A 24,069-nucleotide genomic window follows, 5' to 3' on the forward strand; every position below is an offset into this window, starting at 1 on the left:
TATTGAACTATATTTGGAAAGAAACAAAGAAAATAAGGTGCTAAGAATTTAGAAATTTAGAAATCGGCATTTTCTTCACATAATATGAAAAAATGTCAAGCATTCCCCACCACCTGGCATAGAAAATTCTCTTCCAAATGTCCTGGAAGAATTGGCTGAGGAGATCTCTGGGCAACTAATGGCAAATTTAATGAGTTCAGGGACAAAGGGAATTTAAGAGTATTGGAAGAGCGTATGTGTTAAAGTACTAGTTTGAAAAGGAAAGAGAAGCTCCATTAACCAGGAAACTAGATTTTTATAAAAATCAGTGCTGGAGAGGATTTGAGAAGTCATTCAGTTTTTTCCCTCTGCTCTAAGGCAGTGTGAGTTTGTGTAAAAAGCAATGGTTAACCTGTATTAAAAGCCTTCTATCCTGGAGATTCCTCAGCTTTCCAATTAGTCTCAACTATCTCTATTCTTTACAATGTAGAGATAGTAAGGATTTTGCTAAAGTCTAACATAAAACTCTCTTTACTGTAATTTAAATCCCTTCTTCCTTACTATTAGTAAAGAGATCAGATCATTCTATTTGGCTTAAACTGACTTTGATACTTTTGGGGATCATGAGTGGGAAGCCCCTCTATTTTGACCTCCAAGGTGCATGAGTCCAGTGCAGTTAAAGCCTTCCAGAGCTCAGCCTTCCTAGAGCTCTCGTTCCTGGTGCTCACCCGCACTCTCTTGGCAATTATCTTCGTATTTCTTGAGGTCAGGCACTGAAAATCTGACACAGAACTTCCTTAGAAAAATCTTACAAATGTTGAAGAGTGGGAAAGATTAGTTTATGTTTTTCGTTGCTGTAAACCTGTTTATTTATCTCAGTCACACAACATTGCTCATACTTTTTTTGCTACGTGATTTGCTGTGACCCTGTATAGTTTTTTTGAAGAGCTGCTATCTAGATGGGGGCTCCCAGTCATTTATTACCACAGCTCATTAATCATGCCTAAAACAGACAGCTGTGGCATGCAAAATAATGGAAATACTGGAAAGGTCTCAATTGATACACATGGAATGAATGCCAGTTCATTTGTTTTAAAGAAAAGAGGCCTGGTCAAAACCAAAAGAATTAACAGTATTTTCCAGCTGATTATATGTTAATTGCCAAGTTAACTTGAATATTACTTATATCTTCTCTCCTTCCACCTCAGGCAGACAACCACAGAGGTAATATGTTTAGATTTTATAAAGTATGACAAAATAACGCAAAGTATTCTGGCAGTATAAACCTTATCAAAGGTTCTAGAAAGTGAATTCAGTACATGGACATCTAAGAAACCTTAAAGTAGTTATTAGTGATTGGTAAATCACAGAATTTTAGATATTCCTTATACACAATTCAAAATTCTGACTGGTTAACATCATTCATTAGTAACATGCAAGTAAATGTTAAGTCAGAAGCTAGCAGAAAGAATAGTGGAGTAGAAAGTAAGTAAACAAAGATATGTAAACAGAAAGCAGCCTGTAACACTTATTAAAGGCCAGTCCTTAAATGTAAGACTTGCTTTAATAAGAACAAACGGGCTTAAGAAAAATGCAACCAAAATGAAGAATAATGGTAAAAAGGAGTGATTCAGTAAAGGACAGTGATCTTGATAGATTAATAACTTCCTATTAGTGCTGTGCTGCAGTAAAAAGTGGTCTGATGTGATCAGGGATATATAAACAGGTTGTAAAAATTGGGAAGGTCCTTTATCTTAATGAGTATTGTTAGAAGGAATGATTTCAGAACGGTTCAGGTGATATCTGTCTAAAAAAAAATGAAAGAAAGGCCATAAAAACTGGGAAAAAGAAAATGCTGTCACTTCAGAAGAGAGCCATTGCAAGTATATTAGGGCTGGAAGTGAGAGACTTGAGCTCAGAGGTTACATCTTATAAATGGAAACATTACAGTTGATAAGTAAGTTTTCAGAGGAAAAAAAAATGTGCCAGATTTGCCTGTCTTAAGACATAGGCAGTCATGACTGCCCTTCTAGAAGATAGTAAAACTTTCCATCTGCTATTTGTGCATGTTTTACCCTGCCTGGTAGAGACATCCGGTATCTACAAACCTGGAATTGGCCACCCCACCAAGCAAATGATAACTGGGGAGAGTGTGCTGCCAGGCCAAACAAGTTGTTGCAACATGCATGGCCACTGAGCCTGGTAGAGATGTAACATTGAGATGCATTTGTCCACAATGAGCGGGTGGGTAGTCTAGGTGATCTGATGGCTCATTCTGATGCCAGGCAATGAATTCATGAACTAGTTTGGCTGAAATCCTTTATGCTTTTAAAAATATTGGGTCAGACTGTCTGGAGCTATGTAAAGAAAGGAGAAAAGAAATGTCTGGAAGACTTTTTCCTTGGTTGTACCGATTGCAGGGTTCATCTTCAGAGCACAGTCAAAATTAAAATTCCACACTGCCAGTCCTCAGAGCTATGTTCATCATAATTTTAAATAAACCAGTTCCCTCAGGTCTTGGCAAAACCTCTAAAAAGATTAATTTCAATTGTAAAGTCTAATAATAGCAGTGTAAGGTATGTAAAAAAAAAAAAGGGGGGGAAAATGGAGCTTGATGTGGCATAATGAGTTATAATTGTTTATGTAATATCTATTAAAATACAGTAGAAAACAAAGCCAAACACTTTTAAATTATGAAGTATGACGTTATCAGTAGGTTTACAGAAATGTTTAAATCTGTATATTACTGTTGTCCAAATGACATCACTCCTGGCCTGGTTACTTAAGGAGTGGCACGCAACTGTTAAATCTTAGTTCTTTTCATCAGATAGATTTGTAATGGTTCTTCACTTTTAGTTGTGGCATTGCTTTGTAATAGCAGAACTCTTTGAGTCTTGTTCATTCTGCAAGTTTTATAGTCTGTGTCCCCTCAAAGATTGGACTCCTACAGATGGAGGTTGGTGTCAGACATGACAATAACATGTTTTTGCTGCAAGCAATTTGTTTATTGCTTTTTCATAAATATTAACTTCAGCTCCAAGTGTGTGCTTCACTTACAGTGGCAGCTAATGGCTCCTCCAGGGTGACCTCTTTGCATGAAGTCTCATTTACAAGGAATGGGACATTTTATGGCAGAGAAAGGAGAATAAACACGTAAGCGTAGGGACATGGGTCAATAAATACAGCTTTCTAGGGAGCTTCCTCATTTTAATCATCACAGGTAATGTCCACTGTCTGTAGTCTCTGAGTTTGAATTTTCAGTTCCTTAGAAACCGACACAATTCTAAAGCCAGACAAGTGTTCATTCCTGTATGTAACTTGGATATACATATATGTGAGCATTTCTCTTAGTCTGGAACTTCTTTAGCTTAGTAAATTTTCTGCCAAGGAGCTGTTAGTTGGAAGTTCCTTGGCAGTGCAAATTTGTCTGCCATTAGGGCTGTACTGGTGGGGATATACTGATTCTTAATTACCTCATTTAAAGCTAGCTTGGGTATCTCTGTCCCACGCTGAAGTCTGTTGTGTAGATATCTCAAAATCACTGAAGTGTGTGAGAACTTTATTACTTTATCCATGTCCTCATTTGTGTAGCTGCTTCTGTTGATTTCACTACTTTACAGGGATCTGTATTCCATTACCGTAAATTTTCTGTTTACTGGATCTGCCATTATTTGCACATTTTTGATTGGTAATTACACTATGTTATTTGGTAGAAGTACTATTGCAAAGTCCTTTAACTTTTATGATTTTCATTTCTGACTTTGAAAATGCTGCTGTTCTAATTCTGGTTAGTAGTTGTCTGAATTCCCCAGTTTGAGATTGTAGCAGATTCAGTGACTATAGGTGAGCATATGTAACCACAAATATGCTTATCAGGTGAAATGTGTCAAAAGTTGTATATAAACAAAACTCAGTTTTTTGATGGGGATTATTTTGTAAATATATAAAGGAAATATTATTAGATTGTATTAAATTTAAATGTGGTTTACCATTGATGAACTCACTCAGTTTTTAATTTTTTTAATGTGTAGCTTTGAGCTTTTGGGTAGTACTTGATTAATTCAGGCAATAAATTAATAAATTCAACATTCGCTGAAGAAATGAATTTTTTTTTCCTTCCCATGTTTAGATCCTTGTTCCTTTGAATTATTAGTTCTGAATACCTTGATTATTAAGTCATAGCTTACTAAACCAACATGCTAAACTCTGACATTGCTAATAGCAAAAGTCAGTTTCTTTCTGCAAGTCCACAGGTTTAGCAGTAAAATATAGTTTTTTATTTGACTATTTACTTGTTTAATTAAATTAGTTAATTTAATTAATTAAAGAATTAAAATATAATAATTGTACTTGATAAGTAGTAAGACACAATCTCAGCTGAGAAACAAAGATATTTATAGATAACCCATATAAGTTTGGTTTGCTTGAGAGGCAAGGAGGAGAGATGGAGAGAAGAAAAAAAGTACCTAGGATGAACTGCAGTGTTCTCAGAAATCAACTGAGCATTTGGTATTCTTAATGAAAAGATACTTCTAAAGCTACTGACTTAAGTTTTCTAAGGTGACAGATCCTCAGTACATTATTACTAGAGGGGTAACAGAGGAAACTGATGCTTTGGAGATCAAATAGGAAGAGACTTTTCTGACTCTTGAATAGGAGTTTGGGAGCCTGATACAAACAGAAAGTATTACAACAGCTGTAAATCACAGCTTTGTAAGTAATGAAAAGGCAGCAATGGTCTCGAAGGAATAGTGTTTCCATTTTTGGAAATGGGGCATGTAAAATAAAAGGTTGAATTTACCTTTGAATTATTAATAAAGATTTGTAAACTGGTGAAACAGTGAAGAAATTCTGAGTAAAGTCATCATCCTCTTTGTGGAATATTTTTTTTCAATGTCATTAGTTTTTTTAGATTCATGATTAAACATTTAATTGGATAATGCTGAGTTTGTTACCTGGCTGTAAATTTGCTGATAAGACAATTTGAATTTGAGGTTAGAAGTCAACATACAGTCAAATACCAAAAAACTCTTAATTGCCACTAGTACAGAAGACTAAGGAAGATTTTAGACCAGGTTCCCTCTAATCAGCTGATATGCCCTAGTAGATTGTATGCCAGTGTGTGTTTTCCATAAGGCAAAAAAGTGATGACCTGATGTCTGCTACGTAATGTTTTATAGACACACATTATCTATCTATATATAACTGTATATATATAGCTGTAGATGTTATTGTCCAAACAGCCAATGCACAGAAAGAGGTGGAAGATAATGTGCAACAGCGTAAAACCCCCAAATGTACACAAAGTGCTATCAAGCTAATATGATGATCGAAATGCTAGGGACACCTATCCTATGAAGAAAGGCTGAGAGAGTTGGCTTGTTTAGGTTGGAGAACGCTCCGGGGAGACGTTGTTATGGCCTTCCAGTACTTGAGGGGAGCTTATAAGCAGGAGGGAGCCCAACTTTTTACCTGATCTGACAGTGACAGGACAAAGGGGAATGACTTTAAACTAAAAGAGGGCAGATTTAGGCCAGATGTTAGGAAGAGCGTAGTGAGGCACTGTCACAGGCTGTCCAGTGAGGTTGTAGATGCCCCATCCTTGGAGGCATTCAAGGCTGGGATGGATGGGATCCTGGACAGCCTGATTTAGTTGCTGGCAACCTTGCCCTTGGCAGGGAAGTTGAAATGAGATGGTCTTTAAGATCCCACCTAATCCATTCTATGATTCTGTGAAATGATAATAGCTTAATTTTTCTCCATCATTTAGCTATCAGAAGGGGAATGGTAATCTGTGGGCTATGAGGAGGAACTGAGCTTTCAAAACATAGTAACTTGACAATTAAAATCAATTGCAATATGCAGTAGTTAATTTTATATTAAATTGTAATTTACATTTTAAAAATTAAATTAGGTCAGATTAAACAATTCCATTAGAGGGCAGTAGTACCTGTAGGTATGAAATCTCATGTACTAAATATTTAGTTCACAGTCAGCTTCCTTATTGCTATGATCTGTATTCTGTATAATTTTCACATTAGTAGTGAAGAGAAAAAATGATGCTACTGTAATTTAACATATTAAAATAGTGCAGAAGTGTTTTGCAATATACAATAATGCACATCCTGTCATATATTAAAAAAATAAATATTGCAGAAGCTATACAAAATAATTGTAATAGCTTTCTGCACTGTGATATTCCAGCTAAAAGACCAACTCTAACATAGTCTTTCTGCATTCAGAACTATACAGTTTGTGTATTGTATAACTTCCATTTACTTCTTGAAAGCTTATGGCTTTTTTTTCAAACATCTGTCTTTTGAAACTCTCGTTTTTCTTCATATTCTGGGCTTTAATGCTTAAATTCATACACAGAATTTCTAGATTTCAAGGCAAGGATTTGCAAAATCATGCACACATATTCAGAAGCCTTTTAATGATGAAGCATCATTGGTAGTGTATAATAAATCAGCAATGATTTCTGCAAAAGGTTTAGTTTTTGTAGAATTATATCTTCTGAGACATTTAATAACGAGATGTAAGCCTCAAAAGCTTAGGTGTTTTTATTCCTACCCCAACACTGCACTTGGGCAAGAGGAATCGCAGACATGCATACAGACTGGGAGGAGAATTCTTGAGAGTAGCCCTGCGGAGAAGGACCTGGGGGTCCTGATGGATGAAAAACTTAACATGAGCCAGCAGTGTGCTCTTGCAGCTCAGAAAGCAAATGGTATCCTGGGCTCCATCAGAAGAGAGGTGGCCAGCAGGGAAAAGGAGGTTTTTGTCCCTCTGTATTCTGCCATCATGAGACCTCATCTGGAGTACTGCGTCCTGGTCTGGGTCTCCCAATACAAGAATGACAGATTGTTAGAGAGGCTCCAGAGGAGGGCCACAGTAATGATCATGGGGCTGGAGCACCTCCCCTGTGCAGACAGGCTGAGGGAGCTGCGCTTGTTCAGCTTGGAGAAGAGAAGGCTGTGGGGTGACTTCACTGAAGCTTTCCAGTACCTTAATGGAGTCTACAGACAGGAGGGGAGTCAACTGTTTACAGGGATAGATAAAGGCAGGACAAAGGGAAATGGTTTTAAGTTGAGGGAGGAAAGATTTAGGTTGGGTATCAGGGGGAAGTTCTTTACAGAGAGAGTGGTGAGGTGCTGGAACAGGCTGCTGAGAGAAGTTGTGGATGCCCCATTCCTGGAGATGTCCAAGGCCAGGTTGGATGGGGCTCTGGGTAGACTCTAGTACTATTTAGTACGAGATATGGAGGTTGGTGGCTCTGCACGCAGCAGGAGTGTTGAAGCTTGATGATTCTTGATGTTCCTTCCAACCCAAGCCATTCTGTGATTCCATAATTTCATTGGTTTAATAGTTTTAAGCAAATGTACTTGGCTGATATAACTAGTTCAGTTCACAGTAGTTTATACTTTACTGTCTTGTATATGTCTAGTCCAAGCAATACCACAAACATACCATTTCTTTTTCCATTTTCAGTTGTGCTGCTTGATACTACAGCTGTCCTTGGAGAATTAGGATGGAAAACATTTCCTTTAAATGGGGTAAGTCACTCACCATTTTGGTTTTATTGTCTTGAATTTGGAATTCTGACACTACTGAAGTGAATGGCCATTATACCTGAGTGGATGTTCTTGCAGTATGGACTTGTTGGAAAGATTTTGGTTATCCTCAGGACTAGACCAGCCTGTGGTGTAAAAGGGAATAACAGATGTAATAATGATCTGAGTGCACATTATTATGCCCTTCTGTGGCTTTTCTGCTTAAGAGTCCACCACATTCTAAAATCTCATTCTAACTGTTACACATCTTGAAGTTACATATTAAAAATTCTTATATTTGTGGCTATGTTTATGAATACATTATTTTTGTAAATTAGAAGGAAATTCAAGTTTTGACTTTATAACATGAATAAAATAAGGATCAAGTAAAATGGCATCAGGTTTGCTAAATCAGGAGAACATTAAAAATATGTTAATGCCATTAAACCAGTATAAACATTTTGAAAAAAATACTTCACTCGGGCTTGTTGCTCAGTGAACTGTTCTAGACTAAAGTTCACTATTCATGTTTAAAGTTACAGATTTACAGTATTATTAGTACAAATTGGACAGGCACTTGACATTCTGTTCAGGGCTGTAGAGTGTTGCAGGTATATGATATATTTGGAGGTGGTGTGGCCAGCTGAAGTTGGGACAGAGGTGTATTTTTGTTATTTGAAGGACAGCTGTCAGTTCTTTGACAGTGGCTACACCTCAGATGCTGTGTTCTCTTTCTACCTGGTTGATGCATTTAACAGAACTTAAGAGATATCTGTATTATAACTGTTGAACTAAGATATAGTGTCCTGGAGCATTTAACAGTTATCACACTGGCTTCTAGTCCTGATATCATTGTATGTGTTGTCAACAATCAACGCTTTTGGTTGTGTATCACATGCTTTTATATTAGCTGGCATTGTCTTATTTCTTGTGTATGGCACAGATTTTCTGGATTTTCTGAAGTTAGCTCAGAAAGTATTATTTTTCTGAGTGAAAAATCTTGTTCCGCTTTAATATATATATATTTTTTGTGATTAATTCCTGAAGGAAGAAGAAATTGTCTATCCTTAATAATTCATATTTGTAAAATGCCTTCTGTGTCTCTGCCCTCAGGGATTTCAAGCAATGTGACATTTCTTAATCTCAGGCTATTTTAAACTTCATGGATAACTTTTTTTTTCAATTTTTTTTTCAGCCTGTTGTATTTCTGGACTTCCTTTTATTCTGTTATAGATACTTCCATGGGTCTCATTTTGTGTTCAGTCTCATGTACTCTGATATAATTCTGCAAATTTTTTTTCTTCAGAAAACCTAGATGAAGCAAATGGTCTCGTATATTAAATTTGTCACTGCATTTTCACATTATTACTTTCTCTAGCAAAAAGCAAATACTGCAGTATACTGTGTTGAGAAAATACAGCAAAAAATTATTGTTCTGGTTTTGTGATGAATTCCATTCAATTAAACAGGGAGGTTGGCATTTGGAAATTAGATTAGATATAATTTCAGATATTCTGTAAATTCTGAAAAGCTTTAGTTAATCTGATAACAGTAGCCACAATATGCAAGCGTAAAAATGCACTTAAAGTTGATATAAAATGTAGCTATGATAAAATATGTGTTTTGCTTGGTCAGTCCTACCCTTGACATTCATTTTGCAGCATATTGATGTTTTCAGGAAAACTGACTTTGCCATGTTTTAAGAGTAAGAAGCATTCATTGGCATAGAGAGAGTTTACCTTTAAAGCAGTGCTTGGAATTTTATTAGAGAATTTACCAATAAGTAAATTGTGTTCTGTTGTTGTATTTTAATTGTTAGTGTAAGTATGTGGGAGTAAAGAGGTTCTTAGAATAAGGAAAACAGGACATATAAAATAAGCAATAAGGCTTACTGTGACATTAAAGAGATGGAGAAGTCTGGAGTGATAATGCAAGATAGAAAGGTAGTAACTGTGAGCACAGGAAACAAAGCCTTAACTGTGCAATATGTGGCAATGCTGGACATCTGAAACAGTGCAGGAAAAAGGAACAAACAACAAAGCAAAATAAGTAGTGGAGATGAACAACACAGAAAATGAGAGTTCTTTCAAAAAGATGAGCAGAAGTGCTGATCAAAATCAATGTTTTCCCATTATTCTGGGTTAGTCTTATTCTGACAAACTTCATTAAAATATAGCAAATGAACATGTTTTTGACAATCGATCATACTGAAAAACTGCATAGAACTATTAAAGTATGGAACAACACATTACTTATGCTTATAAAATATTAAAGATACTGAAGATGAAAACTAAACTGGAATGTATTTCTGTAGTATTTTCATTTAAATTATTCTGAGAAAATGTACACTGAGACACGTCTTCTGCCTGTTCAACACGCTCAGCCTTGTGGCACCAGCACCTAGAGAGGTGGTGGGCAGGTTCTCCACTCTGCCTCCAGTGAGCACAATTAGTGCTTCTCACTTGTGCCCTGCCATGACTGTGAGGAGAAACGTTACATCCTGCTTCTCTTCACAACAGGCTGCTGCACAGGGCCTTCTCTCTCTTTTCTCTCTGCATCCTGACTTCTTCCTGCAAATGGAGGGTCATCATCTGCCACCATCTGAGTCCTGTACATGCAGCTTTGTGCGAGACCCCACCTCTTCCACTGTCGGTGGAGATTTCTTCCAGGGTCAGCATCTCAAAAGCTAATCGCACAGCTCCTCAAACTTGCACAGCTCCCAGGCAAGGGTAGCTGGCTTCTGTACCAGGTGCTGGAAGAGTTTGATTGGGCCCAGCTGTTCAGAGAATGGCAACAAGACCATGTCCTCAGGAACCCTCTCACATCCTAAGAGAAAGGTGTTGAGACATTTCTTCTACAGGCAGCAGCAGAGGTGTTCTCAAAAGATCATCCAGCCACAGGAGCAATCCCTCTTGCAACAGGTGGCAAACCACAACTGTCTTCAAGCACTGGGAGGAAAAGCCTGTACTCACCAGAAGGTGGGTGCAGGTCCAGAGACAGTTGAGGCAGAAGTTAGGCTGCTAGGCATTCCTGGCCACATGCCTCAGCAGTTTTCTGGCCACACCATGATGCTGATGTAGCTGGCTTCAATCTATTCAATATTCAAGAAAGTGCCCAAGTAATTGTGCTGCACTCCAAGCATCATCTTGATGGACAAGGTGCTATCAAATATATTTCTGCATACCAGAAACAAGAAACAGCTATGGAAAAGTGTCTAAGTGATAAGTAGCAGCATGAAAAAAAAAGCCGTATTTAAAGCAAAACTATTCATAGATGTTAATTTGTCTTATAAACACAAAAAAGACAACTGTTACAGGAGGAGCACTGGTATTATTAAATTTCAGTGCTGCTTTCTAGCAAATATTTTGTTTTCCTAATGCATCAAAGGAAGCCAAAGAGCAGGAAAAGGACTCTAGTAAAGGCCCAGAGCTGACAGTGCAGCAGGGCAGCAAGCAGCAGGTCTCCCTTGACTGCCCAGCTCTGCCTCTGGCTTCCCTGCTCCATGCTGTCCAATAGCTGAGCCATGTCCCGACTCAGCTGCTGAGTGCAGCTGAATGTGCTCATGCAGATTGCCATGCACAAGGTGAATTCCCAAAGGGATGATTCCTGTCAACACCGGTATGATGAAGACCATCTGAGCCATAGCCACTAGCAGGTGTGTACTGCACTCACTGAAGGCCTAGGCCAAAGTGCCACAGCACTGCCTCTATTACAGCTTCCTGACATGATCCCAGTGTGAGTCTTCTGCTGCTGTCACAGACATGGCCATATCACTGCACCGCTCTGTCTACAGTCTCCTGCTTCATCTCTGTAAGAGATTATTCTTTTCCGTGGTCTCAAAGCTTGCTGGGGACTCAGATGGACAAGTCCAAGCAAGTCCTGGGGAAGGGTTGAGAAATCCTTTGTCTGAGGAACACAGATGGACAAGGACAGGGGCAAGGAGAGAGAGAGAAGCTGCAGCTTAATGGCCATGAGGCAGTCAACAACCAAGAAGGGAGGTTTTCTGGAACCAGATTCCTCATGAATAAGAGGTTTCTGTCACGAGAAGCCTCACGACCTGCCTCTCTCCCTCCTGGACTTGCTCTGCACTCTACCACAATGCTGAAGAAGAACAAAGGTGTCTGCCATCAGATTCCTCACTAAGGAATTCCTGCATGCTGACGGACTCTCCTAGGCCTGCTACCTGAGTCCTGCTGCTTCCTCCTGGATTGGCTCTGCGACTTCTTCCTACTAAAAGCTGGAAGAAGCTGGCCATGCTGCTGCTGCTACTGCTTTCTCCCCCCCTGAGGCTGCTTTTGCCTCAGACCTTAAACGTCGTGCAATGGGACTCTGCTGGATCCTGGTGCTGACTATCCCTGCTTTACATGATTCTTGCTTCTTTCCTATCTTTTCTGTCACCCTCCTTCCCTTCCCCGTCTCCCTGATTAGGATTTGTAATAAACTGGTTGGACCAACATTTGAACCGTTGTTTCTTAATCTCACGCCAGGTATGTTATAATAAAAGAACCTCCTTTCCCTCCTGTAAATTGGAGCGAGACATTATCTTATCTCCTCTCCTATCCTCTCTTACCTTATTCTCTTTTCTCCTTTCCTTGATCAATTAGTATCAGAACTCTTGCACCAGTCTTCTCAAGGCTATGGTCACCTGGTGACAAATCATAAGTTTTTGGCCAGAAGTACTGAATAGGCCAACTAGGAGATGAGCCCTCAGGCATCTTTTGTTTGAGAATCAGCAAGACGTTGTAGGACAAGGACATTTGGGTTGAAAATATTTAGGCTGTGTATTATAGTTTTGGCAGCATGCACTTTAAGGGTGTATACTTCAAGCTTCTGAGGGAGTTATTTAGCAGTAACCTCTGGCAATTTGGTCTGAAGTGTTCAGGAATCTATGAGAGCCAGTTGCTTTTTCAAGAACCACCTTTTAAATGCCTGAATCATGTGATCCCATTGTGCCAGAAGTCAAGTAGGCAGGGCAGAAGACTTACCTGACTGAACAGGAAACTGCCTTGCAACTAGAGAAGAAGAAAATATATGATCTCTGTGTCATGATGCACTGTCTCCCTAACCTGGCCTTTCACCTATATCCCTCTCAGACAACAACCATCACTATTGGCTGTGATGGATATATCTGGTCATGATAACTGAACTGGGATCAAGGTAGACTCTGAGGAAATAGCATGTATGGATCAAATATGGCTGGTATGCAGTTATGACTAGCAGTCATTTGTCTTACCCCACAAATAATGGATGGCCCAGGGCCTTCTGAGCTGTCATTGCATGGCTGCAAGCAATGCCAGAATCTTCCCCTGGAGTAGGGATGCTTCTCGAAATTATTCATCAATGCTGAGAAATTCCTTACGTGCAACGTATTTTCAATGTGATTAACTGACAGCTTCTTGAAACTTCTTACAAGATTGAGACTTCTTATCTGCTAATAGCTTTCTAACTTGCTGTATGGTATTGAGTGACATAAAGGATTGATTGCACTTACAATTCATTAGACATAAACCATTGGCCAGAGGGTCCGTTTTAAACCTCATGACTCAATGGGAGGGTCTCCTTAACAGTTTTGGCTGATTGTCTATTCAGTACATAATCAAGTGACCTTACCATCATGAATCTTGTTAAGTCATGTAAGATTTGTTAAGTCACTACCTTATAGCAGTAAAATACAACTGCCTCTTCTCTCTTACAAGTGAAGTGTATAATATCATCTGTGACACTGTGGAAGCAAGGTTTGGCTTCTCAGGGAGAATGCTAAGCAGCAGCACGCGTCTGCAGGGAGAAAACAAGAAAAGACAAAGCCCAGCTCGACTTAACACTGTCCAGCGTGGTGTGACACAACAAAAATAGCTCTTTCAGGTACATCAGCTGCAGAAGGTCAATACTTGTAGTGGATGATCAGATAACAAGTAAGATGGAAGAAAAAGAAAAGGCACTTAATTCCTTTTTTTGCTTCAGTATTTAACAGTAACTACAGATCTTGAGCTGCCTAGACCTCAGAGTTGGAGAATCATGATTAAGGGAACAGTGATTTGTCATCTGAAGTCATTTAAGGGGACAGTTGTATCAGCTCAGCATTCATGAATCCAGTTGGGATGCACACCAGAGTGCTGAAGGAATTAGCAGACATTATAGCTAGGCACCTATCAACAATTTACCAAAGCTCATGTGAGTCTAGGCAGGTCCCTGCTGACCGGAATCTAGCCATATAAAAGGACAGTTTTATTGGACACCTAGAGAAAAGAATGCTGAGAGGCAACCTCATTGCTCTCCACAACTTCCTGGAGAGAGGGAACGGAGAAGGGAGGTACTGGACTCTTCTCCTAGGTCACTAGTGATAGAATGCATGGCAATGTACAAAACCATGCTGGGGGGTTTGAAGTCTATGTATGAAAAAAGTTTCTTTATTGTGAGGGTGTTCAAACAGTGGAATTGTCTTCCTAGAGAGACAGTTGATGCCCCACGCCTGCTAAAGAGATGTTTGGACAGTGCCCTGATTAGCGCAGTAGAAAGGCAATACAGGAGTAGAATAGCAAAAGGACAAACAGGAAAGCAATGCTCACCCATCTCCAAAGATCTATACTAGCAGGGAAAAACTCCACAAGAGAGGGCTCTCCAACCAGTCCTTAAATGGGGTGTAAGAGAAGTGCAGCCAAGCTCCACTCCTTCTGGTCACACAGCTGAATTGCCTTCACCTGTGCTCCCAGGGCTGACCCAGTCCTTTTCCCAGGTGATCATCAGTGGTTCAGGCCGTGACTCAAAAGTTTCATACAGTGTGCTGTCTTTGTATGCAAGAATAAAGTCATTAAAGCACAATTGCAAAGCTACTTTGACAGTAGAACATTTCTGGCAGTAGAAAAATGGGATGATGGGTTTTCTTGAGACTGACATTAATAGGATTCATTAATTTATGGGCATACTCAGTCACAAATATTGTTTCCATTAAATTAAACAGCAACTGAAATTGTTAATGTTTGGGATTTGCATAATTTTGAGTATGCCTCAAAGAACCTAAACAGGCCAGGGTGGAGTAGAATAAAAAACTAGAAAGAGGTATTCTTCTGAAGTTTGCAGATCTTCAACATTCACCTCCTAGTTTTTTATTTATAGTATACTAATAATGAAAAAAAAAACCAAACTTACAACCTTTATCAGTTTTGGTAACCTCTCAAAAGTACATGCTTGGTACATAACCAAGAAAGCAAAGATACAATACAGTGGTTTTCTATTTAGCATCTATATGCAGCGTAACCACTTAGCTGCAATGATGAGTCATGCAAACAGTATTATCCATTATTTGGTAATACATGATTTATTTTTTTGTTTTCTTCCCTGTTGTTTGTAAAGCCTTCCTGAAGCTTGAGTATACAATGCTGCTTCTTAGAATTGTTTCTTATTTGCTTGTCAGTTTTTTTCCTTGCATTTTGAAATGATAATAAATTAAGTGCTTACAACTATAAAAATGCAGTGTAAATTAATATCCTTGAGGTCAGCAGAATCAGTTTTTATTGACTGAGTTCCAGTTTAGCTCTTCAATGATGGGCTGTCTAAAGTTCCTTCTTTAATCATGGACACGCGTGATACTTTCTCTGTTCTTTGGGCTATACTTCATAATGTCTGACTGATTTTTGAAAACACGTGTACTAGGAAAGGAAAATAGAAATTTACTCAACAAACTCTCACTCCATAACTTTTAAAATGTAGAAGTTTTGCCTGGATTGGTACAAAAAGTGGGAAAGAACTCTCTCATGGATTTAAAAAGAGAATGTTAAGTATAAATGGGTAGGCAGGCCACTTGAGATCATATGAACCAGTAGCCAGAGTTCCAGCTGAAGTCAATTTAGTGAACCTGGGGAAAGATGATACTTCTTAAATTTTTTCTCTACTCTGTGGTGCTGTGATAGTTAGAAGGTCAGTTTTTTTCTATGGGATTAAGCACAGATTTAGTGGTTAAAGCAGTTTTGAAATTCAGGGAAGAAAGGAAAAATAGGGAAACCCTCACTGAAATGTAGTGTTCCTCAAACTTCACTGATCTGTTAGCAGTAACAATAATAAAATATTGTACCTTGGGAAATTCCATATCTTTCTGCCTCTTCTCTCTCTTTCCCTCCTCTCTCATTTCCCTCTCCCCTTCCTTTTATTTATTTATTTATCTAAATTTCCCACTGAATAAACAACAGAATACAGTTTTGTGTGCAAAGTTTGTTTGTGTGCTATGGTTTGGAGACCATCGCTATAATGACCCATCTATTGCTGATAAACTTTTACCATTAGTACTTTACTTAAGAGGTTCTATTTGTATTAAATGAATCTACTTTGCAGGTTTTCCACTATATTTAGAATGTCACATTCTTACTGGAAGAAGAATATAGTGAAAACACTGGTGCTTCTTGCATTAATCTAACTTTACATTTGTATGTAGACTCTTAATAAGCTCCTAAATTATTTTAAATATAGTACAAAAGAAGGGCAAAGCGATTTTAAAACACATTGCTATGAGAAATTATTTAAAAGTGGGAGGGTCTTGTAGAAGATGCCTTAACTTGTCATTGTAGGTAAAATATGTAGTCTCAACAGTAGAAGCAGTAGAAGCAATTTAGAAGTGTATAACATCAGCCTACTAGAAGTTTCCTAGGTTATTTAACAGCTGTGAAGGGGATGACATTCTTTTTATCCTGGTCCTTTTAGTTATTTGAACAACTTCCTTGTCAATTGTTTGTTTGTTTGTTTGTTTGTTTTTAAATTGATTTATCCACAGAAGAAATTCTGTCTTAAGTGTCTTCTTTCTTTGGGCAACCTTTTAAGATTTTGAATAACTGTCACTAACATGTACTTTTAGGGTGGTTTCTTTTTTTATCCTGAATTTGTTGAGACTGATCTTGTCAAAGTACTGATTTTTTTTCCCCTATCAAACTCATTATTCTCTGCTAAAATAATTCTTTTGAAGTATATGTATCAGTCTACAATTTAGCATTGTCTGATATAGCACTACTCATTTACTAATGCTTTTTTAAAAAAATTTTTGTATTATTTTCAGTCAGAGCTGAAATGGTGTTTTTTTCCAGAGCCAACTTTCTTTCAGTGTAGCTACATCTACACTTTTCCCTTTTTTTAATTTTTATTTTTATTTTTATTTTTATTTATTTTAAAAACTGTTAGCTATTGTGGTGATCAGGTCAGTATACCCGAGGAGCATTCTTACACAATAGTTGGACTAGTAATCTTTTTAGAATTTTCTGCATTTTCTTAAGTTGCCTCAAAACATATATACAAAGATTAGCATATATATAAAGATCCCTCTTCTTTATTAAAATTAACAACAAACAGCAGTTAGCAGAAAATATTGCACTTTTACATATGAAGTCGTTGCATACATAAGCAATAGAAAACAGGGTAAGACATTAGCTTCTTAGAAGTTACAGAAAAGCTAAAAAAGAAAATAGGAAGTATGACTTTATTGTGTGAAGTGATAATACAAATAATAGATTCAGTTTTAGACTCAACAGAATATAGCAAGATGGGATATAAGGTGAGGAAGTAATAAATGAGAGATATTGAATTAGTAAGGAAATAGTAATGAATGAGATGACCCATTATGTGAGTCATAAAACTAAGTCGTATATAGGGAAAACACTAACACAAACATTAAGTAAGTGAGGTTAGTGCATTAAACATGCTTAGGTGGGAATATGACATCAGAAGAAAAAGATAGGGAGTGTATTGTAGATACAGCAATACTTGCCCAAAAAGGAGTTCTGCTTTTCATATTATCTTGTTATCTACAAGCAGAGGAGAATGACATGCTACAAAAGTATAACAATAAAGAAATAATAGTACAGATTATAGCATGAAAAAATGCAATTTCTCCTAACTGTAGTTGTCTGTTGTTTAGATTTATCTGTGAAAAGAAAATAGGATAAGTGATCTATATTTGTAAACTGATAAATTTGCATACCCACATGGTCATATTAATATTAAGGACAGGTTGATTTGAAAACTTCATCTTGCAATGAGAATTACAATATCAACAGTACTTCTAATCTTCACGTTTAATATTGTAACCATTAAACCTCAGTAGGTATTTAAATTATTAATGACCCGAAAGAACAATTCATCAGAATGCTGTGACATCACAGGCTATAAGTTTTCAAGCATTGTCAGTGTGTTAATTCAGTAAGAAGCAATTCACTAAAGTCTATGTTTTTAAAAGACATCAAGTAACGAAGAATTCTTTCAGTAGAAATTCAAGAGTTCTTTCAGTAATTTGTTCCATTAATTAGATCACTATTTTTAAAGTTTCCTTTTGTTTCCTACTGTTCTTCCTTCTCAGTCTCATGTTGTATCTAAATAGATGAAGACCCTTATTGCTCCTCCTTCTACTTCTCCAAAGTTCAAGTCATGGTGTGACTCTTCTTTTTCAAAAATACTGGCAGAAGTATGCAGTGTTTTACAGTCAGTTTTATTGCTTTATACAGTTAAAATCATCATGCCCCTTTTTTTTACTATTCCCTTGTTTAAACATCAAAGAGTTCCCACTAGCTTTTTCACTGTAGTAATAATACCAGGAGCTTTTGTTCAGTTGATTCTCACTATAACTCATGGTTGTCTTCCAGAACTGCTGTTTTATAACTCATAGTAATTTATTCATTAGATATAAGAGGTATTCCCACTCCTAGAGATGTAAACAGGCATCATCCTTGAATTAATTTTCCTGACCAAAATATTTATATCAACCTGTATTTTAAAAATTTGCTAAATAACTTACCTTTGAATAGTCTTGTTACAAAAAAATCTTAGTTATGTTTCATTTTTATTGTTTCCGTATTGCATATATGATGCTATATAACTATATGATATATAGTCATAGTTTTTAGCTTCTATAGTCTATGTTTGAATGCTGTAAAATACTTGTGTAACATTGTACACAAATATCACACAATCGAATAGCTTTTTGGGAGGGTAATTTGTGGAGTAATATACTCTAGGGCATATAGAATCATAATTAAGAAATCTGAAAGTATTCATCAGATTTTAGTCTGATAAGAGCCCTGTGTTTTGAGAAATGTGACAGTGAAAAAGGTATCATAATTCAAAGACAGCCTCTGCTTCCTTAATGTCATATTTTGGCGGGTGGACCGACGGCCTGCTGAGTCCCTACATTGCTACTTGCTCACTTCCAACCAGCAGAGTGGGGAAGAGAAATAGAAAGGCAAAAGTGAGAAAAAATCCTAAGTCCTGATAGTTTTATGAGGAAAAGAACAATCACTCATGACCTCCCACCAGCAGATTGATGCCTAGCCAGACTCTGAGCAACAAATACTCTGAAGAATACTTACCAGCTGTGTTGCTGAGCATTACATTTATATAGGATGGGGCTTTCCCTTGGTCACTTGGGTCTGCTTTCCCACCCCTGGCCTATTCCTTGAGTGGGCAGAGTAAGAAATAGAGAAGGCCTTGATACTGCATGAGCGCTGTTCAGCAATAACTAAAACATTAGTGTATTTTGGTCACAAATGTAAAACTCAGCACCATGTAGGCTGCTATGAAAAAAGTTAACTCCATTTCTGCCAGACCCAGTACACAAAAATAAAGTCAATAGGAAAAAAAATGTCAGTACTACAGAAGACTCATATTCATAAAGTCTTTCACTTCTATTTTAGATAAACATCTTTGAATAGTCCATGAAACATAAAGTTGCGCCCAAGTGTTTAGATGTTGCAAAAGAGTAAGAAATAATGCTTTATCCAGGAATTGAGGACAATTCTAAGAAAAGGAATCTGAAAGTTTAAAAACCTCTATTACAACAATTCTGCTGCAGTAAAGATATATAGTTGTGTCTGTGAAAGCTCAGCAGTCAGATTTCAAAGGTGTCACCAAGAATATGGTTTTAATAATAAGTTTAATAGAAGGTAGGGATTTAGCTGTCAGAACATTTAACAGAGATGAAGGAAAGAAAGAAGCTAATCAGATTTTCACACAATCTGGGGAATTTAGAGATAACATTAAGAAAAATATTTTAAATTACATAGTAGAACAGTAATTTGAACATAATCAGACACCGTGCTCTGCAGTGCTTTATTTAGAACCCTTTTTGATGTTTAAGGCATGGTGTATGAGGAAAAAGGTAAATAGAGGGTTGTTTTTCTTGAGATGAATATTAATCTGAAGGGATTTGATGATTAGGTACATGCAGCTGTCAAAGAAAGCTTTTGTAGAGGAATTACTGTTGCTAATCTGAGGTGGTTTACCTTTGAGATTCCACTCCCATGTTTCATTTAAGAACATTTACTAGAACATTAAAAGTTTTCTTGAAAAACGTATATCTCTCTGACTGCCAATGTGCAAGTAGTTTGGCACATGCCTAAGTTTTTGTTTTTCTCAGTATTTCCTATTAAAGAGGCAAAAATCTTAATTTTTGTGCCTACGTAACCTTAAAACCCTACCTATGACTGAGTCCCCATTGAATGGATGCAGTGTTACCAGTGCATGTTCATCTATAATCATGTCCTCCTTTCTGTGCAGTATTCTAGTTAGTATTCATTTGGTTTTGTGTGAAACATCTGATTACACATTCCACAGAGGAAAGCTATTGGTAAAACATAGTCATATTCTTATTTGGATGCTGCAAACACATTGGGGCCCATTTGTGCTTGCCACTGTGCAGTAACAGATCTAAAGCATTCATACCCTAAACAATGAAATATAATTATCTGTAAATTAAAAAAAAAACAACTAACACCCACTTTTAAGAAAATGTATAGAATGGAGGATTATAAGCATGTTTGAATGGTTTAGCACAGAACAGTTATATGTTTCAATAGTCATTTTTTAACGCAATAGAAGTAGACTCTAATCTGCTTAACCAAAAGCAATTTTTGTTTTTAATCTACTATGTAGTAAGTCTGAACTTTATGATGATAACATTGTATATACTGTTTGAATTATTTTTCCTTTCCTTTTTAGTTTAGATGATGTTGTATACAAATATGTTCCTAATAAAGGCAAAATTTTCTGTCCATAACTGAAATCATTACTATAGGATATCTGCTAAGCAGAAACATAGTTATTACCAGGTTTGTAGCAGGGTGTCCTCTTAACTAGAATGTCAAGCTGAGAGTTTATCATCTCATTGTAAGGTACCTGTTTTAGAAGGGTGTTGGATTAGATGATCTCTTGAGGTTCCTTCCAACCCCTGTGATTCTGTGATCTCCATTTCATCCTCTCTGACTTTTAACATAAAACATAGCAGAGTTAAAACCTTTGTTGGATCCATGTATCTGAAATTCATATCTATCATAATAATGGATTGATCGCATTCGTGGACAAAGGAAGGGTAATTGATGGTTGTTAGAGTTAGGGTAGTATGGTTAGGTCGTGGTTGGACTCAATGATCTTTAGGGTCTTTCCCAACCTGAGCGATTCTATATTCTATATTGTCTACCTGGACTTGTGCAAGGCCTTTATCATGATCCCACACAATACCCGCTTCTCTAAATTGGAGGGATTTGGATTTGAAGGCTGGACTATTAGTTGGATAAATAATTGGTTGGATGGGAGCATATAAACAGGAGGGGACCAACTTTTTTACATGATCTGATAGTGACAGAACAAAGGGGAATGGTTTTAAACTAAAAGGAGAAATGTAGGTTAAATGTTAGAAGAAATTTTTTACTCAGAGGGTGGTGAGGTACCAGCACATTCTACCTAGAGAAGCTGTGGATGCCTCATCCCTGGAGGCATTGCTTGGGATCCTGGGCAGCCTGATCTAGTGGTTGGCAACCCTGCCCATGAAAGGGGAGTTGGAATGAGATACTTAATATTGCTTCCAACCTAAGCCAAGCTGTTCTATGATTCTGTGAGTAGTGAGGCTGTTTCTGTTCTTGTCCATGAGTAAATTTTCCCCACTGCCTTCACGTACCAAATATACTCTATTCTTTCTTACTTGTGTGTATACTCTCATGACTATTAGGGACTTTGTGTGCTGTTGAAAACCCTTTTTTATTAGGATCAGGATTACAATTAAGATCAGGGAAACAGGCAGTCTTGTAATGTTTAGTGCAGCAAAAGTACTACTTAAAATGTCTTTTTTTTTTTTTTCCTTAAACATATTTGTTTTGTACTTTGGTCAGAATTAGTTCATGCACTTAGTGCCCAGAAACTACCAAATAGCAAATGTAAAGCTGTTAATTTCATTTTCTTAGTATACTGATTTGTAATGTATCTTATCTATCATATGTAATTTAACCATAACACATGAATCAATTTGATTATTTTCCAGAGCATGTTTCATCTTATGTTGCAAAAGAAGGCATAGAGTGGCAGTAGCAGTACTTGGATTTTCTGTTATGCTTCCCACTCTAAGTATGAGAAACAGTGTAGGTAGTGGAGCACTGTAACTATCCATCTTTTTTCTGTGCCACAATCCCACAAAATGTATGCTAAACTCGATACTGTTTTTTTTTTTCTACAATGCATTGGTTAGAAGTTAAAATAGATAAGAATACTACATATGGGCTGCACATCTATGTTCTCTGCACATAGAAAATAGCTTTTTAGTCACTGCAAATTTCACCTACATATCATGGCTTAGGAGGACAAAAGGAGGAGTAAGAAAAAAAAGAATAGTGAAAACTAACACATTCTTGCCTTTTTTCTTGTAGGGAAAAGGGAATAATTTGAGAGGGAAAACATACTTGACTTGGAAAACAAGTATAATTCACTTAAAAATTACATAGGATATATTTTCAGGTGTGTTGAATTACAGAATTTTTACTGTTTCTGCCAGCATGTAAAAACTCTGAAATACAAAAATTAATTCATACCCATTCCCAATTAAATATAACATTGTTTCTGAGACAATTCAACATTCTCTGTGCACAAGAATGTAGCTGTAAAGCATATCAAACTGAATATCGCCTTCATTGCAAAATTGTGAAAAAGAAAGGAAAAAAGAAAATAGAAGAAAAGCAATATTTATGGAAATACCAGATGCATACTGAAAACCTCTTTATTTGAACCAGTGTATTTTTAGAGACTATACTGACCTCATGGGAACTTCTTCCTTGGAATTCCTATATGCATACAAAATGCTCTCATAAATGCTTAAGTAGTTGATAAATATCAGGGTATTCTGAAAAGCATTCTCTGTGAATTGTACAAAAGGCACAAAATATGTTATTGTTGTTACTGTTTTTTATTTCCTAGAGAGAAAGATAAAAGATGCTTTATTGTTGTTGCTTTTTCTTATATGCTATGTTCAGTAATTGAGTGAAACTCCTGCTTTCATTGTCTTTAGTGACAGGAACAATTATATAATAAAAGTGGATCTTCTATGTGTAATTAAAACCATTAATACACCCTTAAGGATTTGCAGTAGACTGACCTTTATTAGAAGGCTTTACTTAGAAAAGGAGTTAAAACAAAAATTGACCAATATTTTTGGACACTTTACTGACGTTCTGATACTTTGACTTAATTTTTGAAGTTACAGGAAAGCAAAGTATTTATCAAGAAATCTGCAAGTTTGAGTCATCTTCCAAGCCTCTTTTAAATACTTAAGCACAGACATCATACCCTTTGCAAATCACAGTAAATCATTTACGTTCTGATGTTGCTTTAAAATCTAAGGCATTGCATGGGAGTTCACGGTTTTAAGGATGAAAACACTGTATATATAGTTTTCTGCTCTGCAGCAGTTCTCACTAAGTGATTCTTGATACAGCAGTTAGGACCAGCTTGTTTGGGGCATAATTAAATAAAATTGTACTGCTCTATTTTCCAGAATTTTTCCTTTGGAGTGTAGTATTTCATCTAGTGGTTGGCAGCTCTGCCTGTGGCATGGAGTTTGGAAGTTCCAACCGAAGCCATCCTATGATTCTGTGATTCTGTGATTCTGTCATTCTGTGATTCTGCCATTCTGTCATTCTGTCGTTCCATGATTCTGTCATTCTATCATTCCGTGATTTGTTTTTGACACTGGTCAGTAAGGACTCTATTGACATTGTCTGAAATCTCCATGTTACTTGTAGTCCTCAAGGGCTTAACACTTAACACGCTTTAGTTTTCTTATTTGTAGTTAAAGATTCCTCTTCATACTTTGCCTGGGCCCATTTCGTTTAATCTGTCTGTATTTTATCTTCTGTCAAAAAATCCATGTTTTACCAGCTTCCTGAGTGATTTGTGCTTCTCTGTCCATAAAGTCATGCCAAAAACTCCAGTCAACATATAAGCTATGATGGATTGCAAGCTAAAAGAGGGTCAAGAAGCAGTAGTAGTGTTGTGCATAGAGTCACAGAATCATAGAATCACTCAGGTTGGAAAAGACCTTATAGGTTATCGAGTTCAACCATGATCTAACCATACTACCCTAACAACCCTCTGCTAAATCATGTCCCTGAGCACCACATCCAACAGTTTTTAAACACATCCAGAGATGGTGACTCAACCACCTCCCTGAGGAGCCTATTCCAGAGCTTAACAACCCTTGCTGTAAAGAAAGTTTTCCTGATAGCCAACCTAAACTTACCCTGCTGCA

At 37.1% G+C, this 24,069-nt stretch overlaps 1 protein-coding gene across 6 annotated transcripts in view; it reads left to right on the forward strand.

Annotated features, from left to right (window-relative positions):
• EPHA6 (EPH receptor A6) overlaps nt 1–24,069 on the forward strand; it is a 504,987-nt gene that overhangs the window by 30,411 nt on the left and 450,507 nt on the right. For all 6 annotated transcript variants that reach the window (XM_048934207.1, XM_048934201.1, XM_048934203.1 and 3 more), the window contains exon 2: nt 7,471–7,535. In XM_048934207.1, the coding sequence (XP_048790164.1) occupies nt 7,471–7,535 (65 nt within the window). The remainder of the gene's footprint in view (nt 1–7,470; nt 7,536–24,069) is intronic.

The sequence above is a fragment of the Lagopus muta genome, chromosome 1, assembly GCF_023343835.1.
Source record: "Lagopus muta isolate bLagMut1 chromosome 1, bLagMut1 primary, whole genome shotgun sequence".
Classification (NCBI taxonomy): Eukaryota; Metazoa; Chordata; class Aves; order Galliformes; family Phasianidae; genus Lagopus; species Lagopus muta.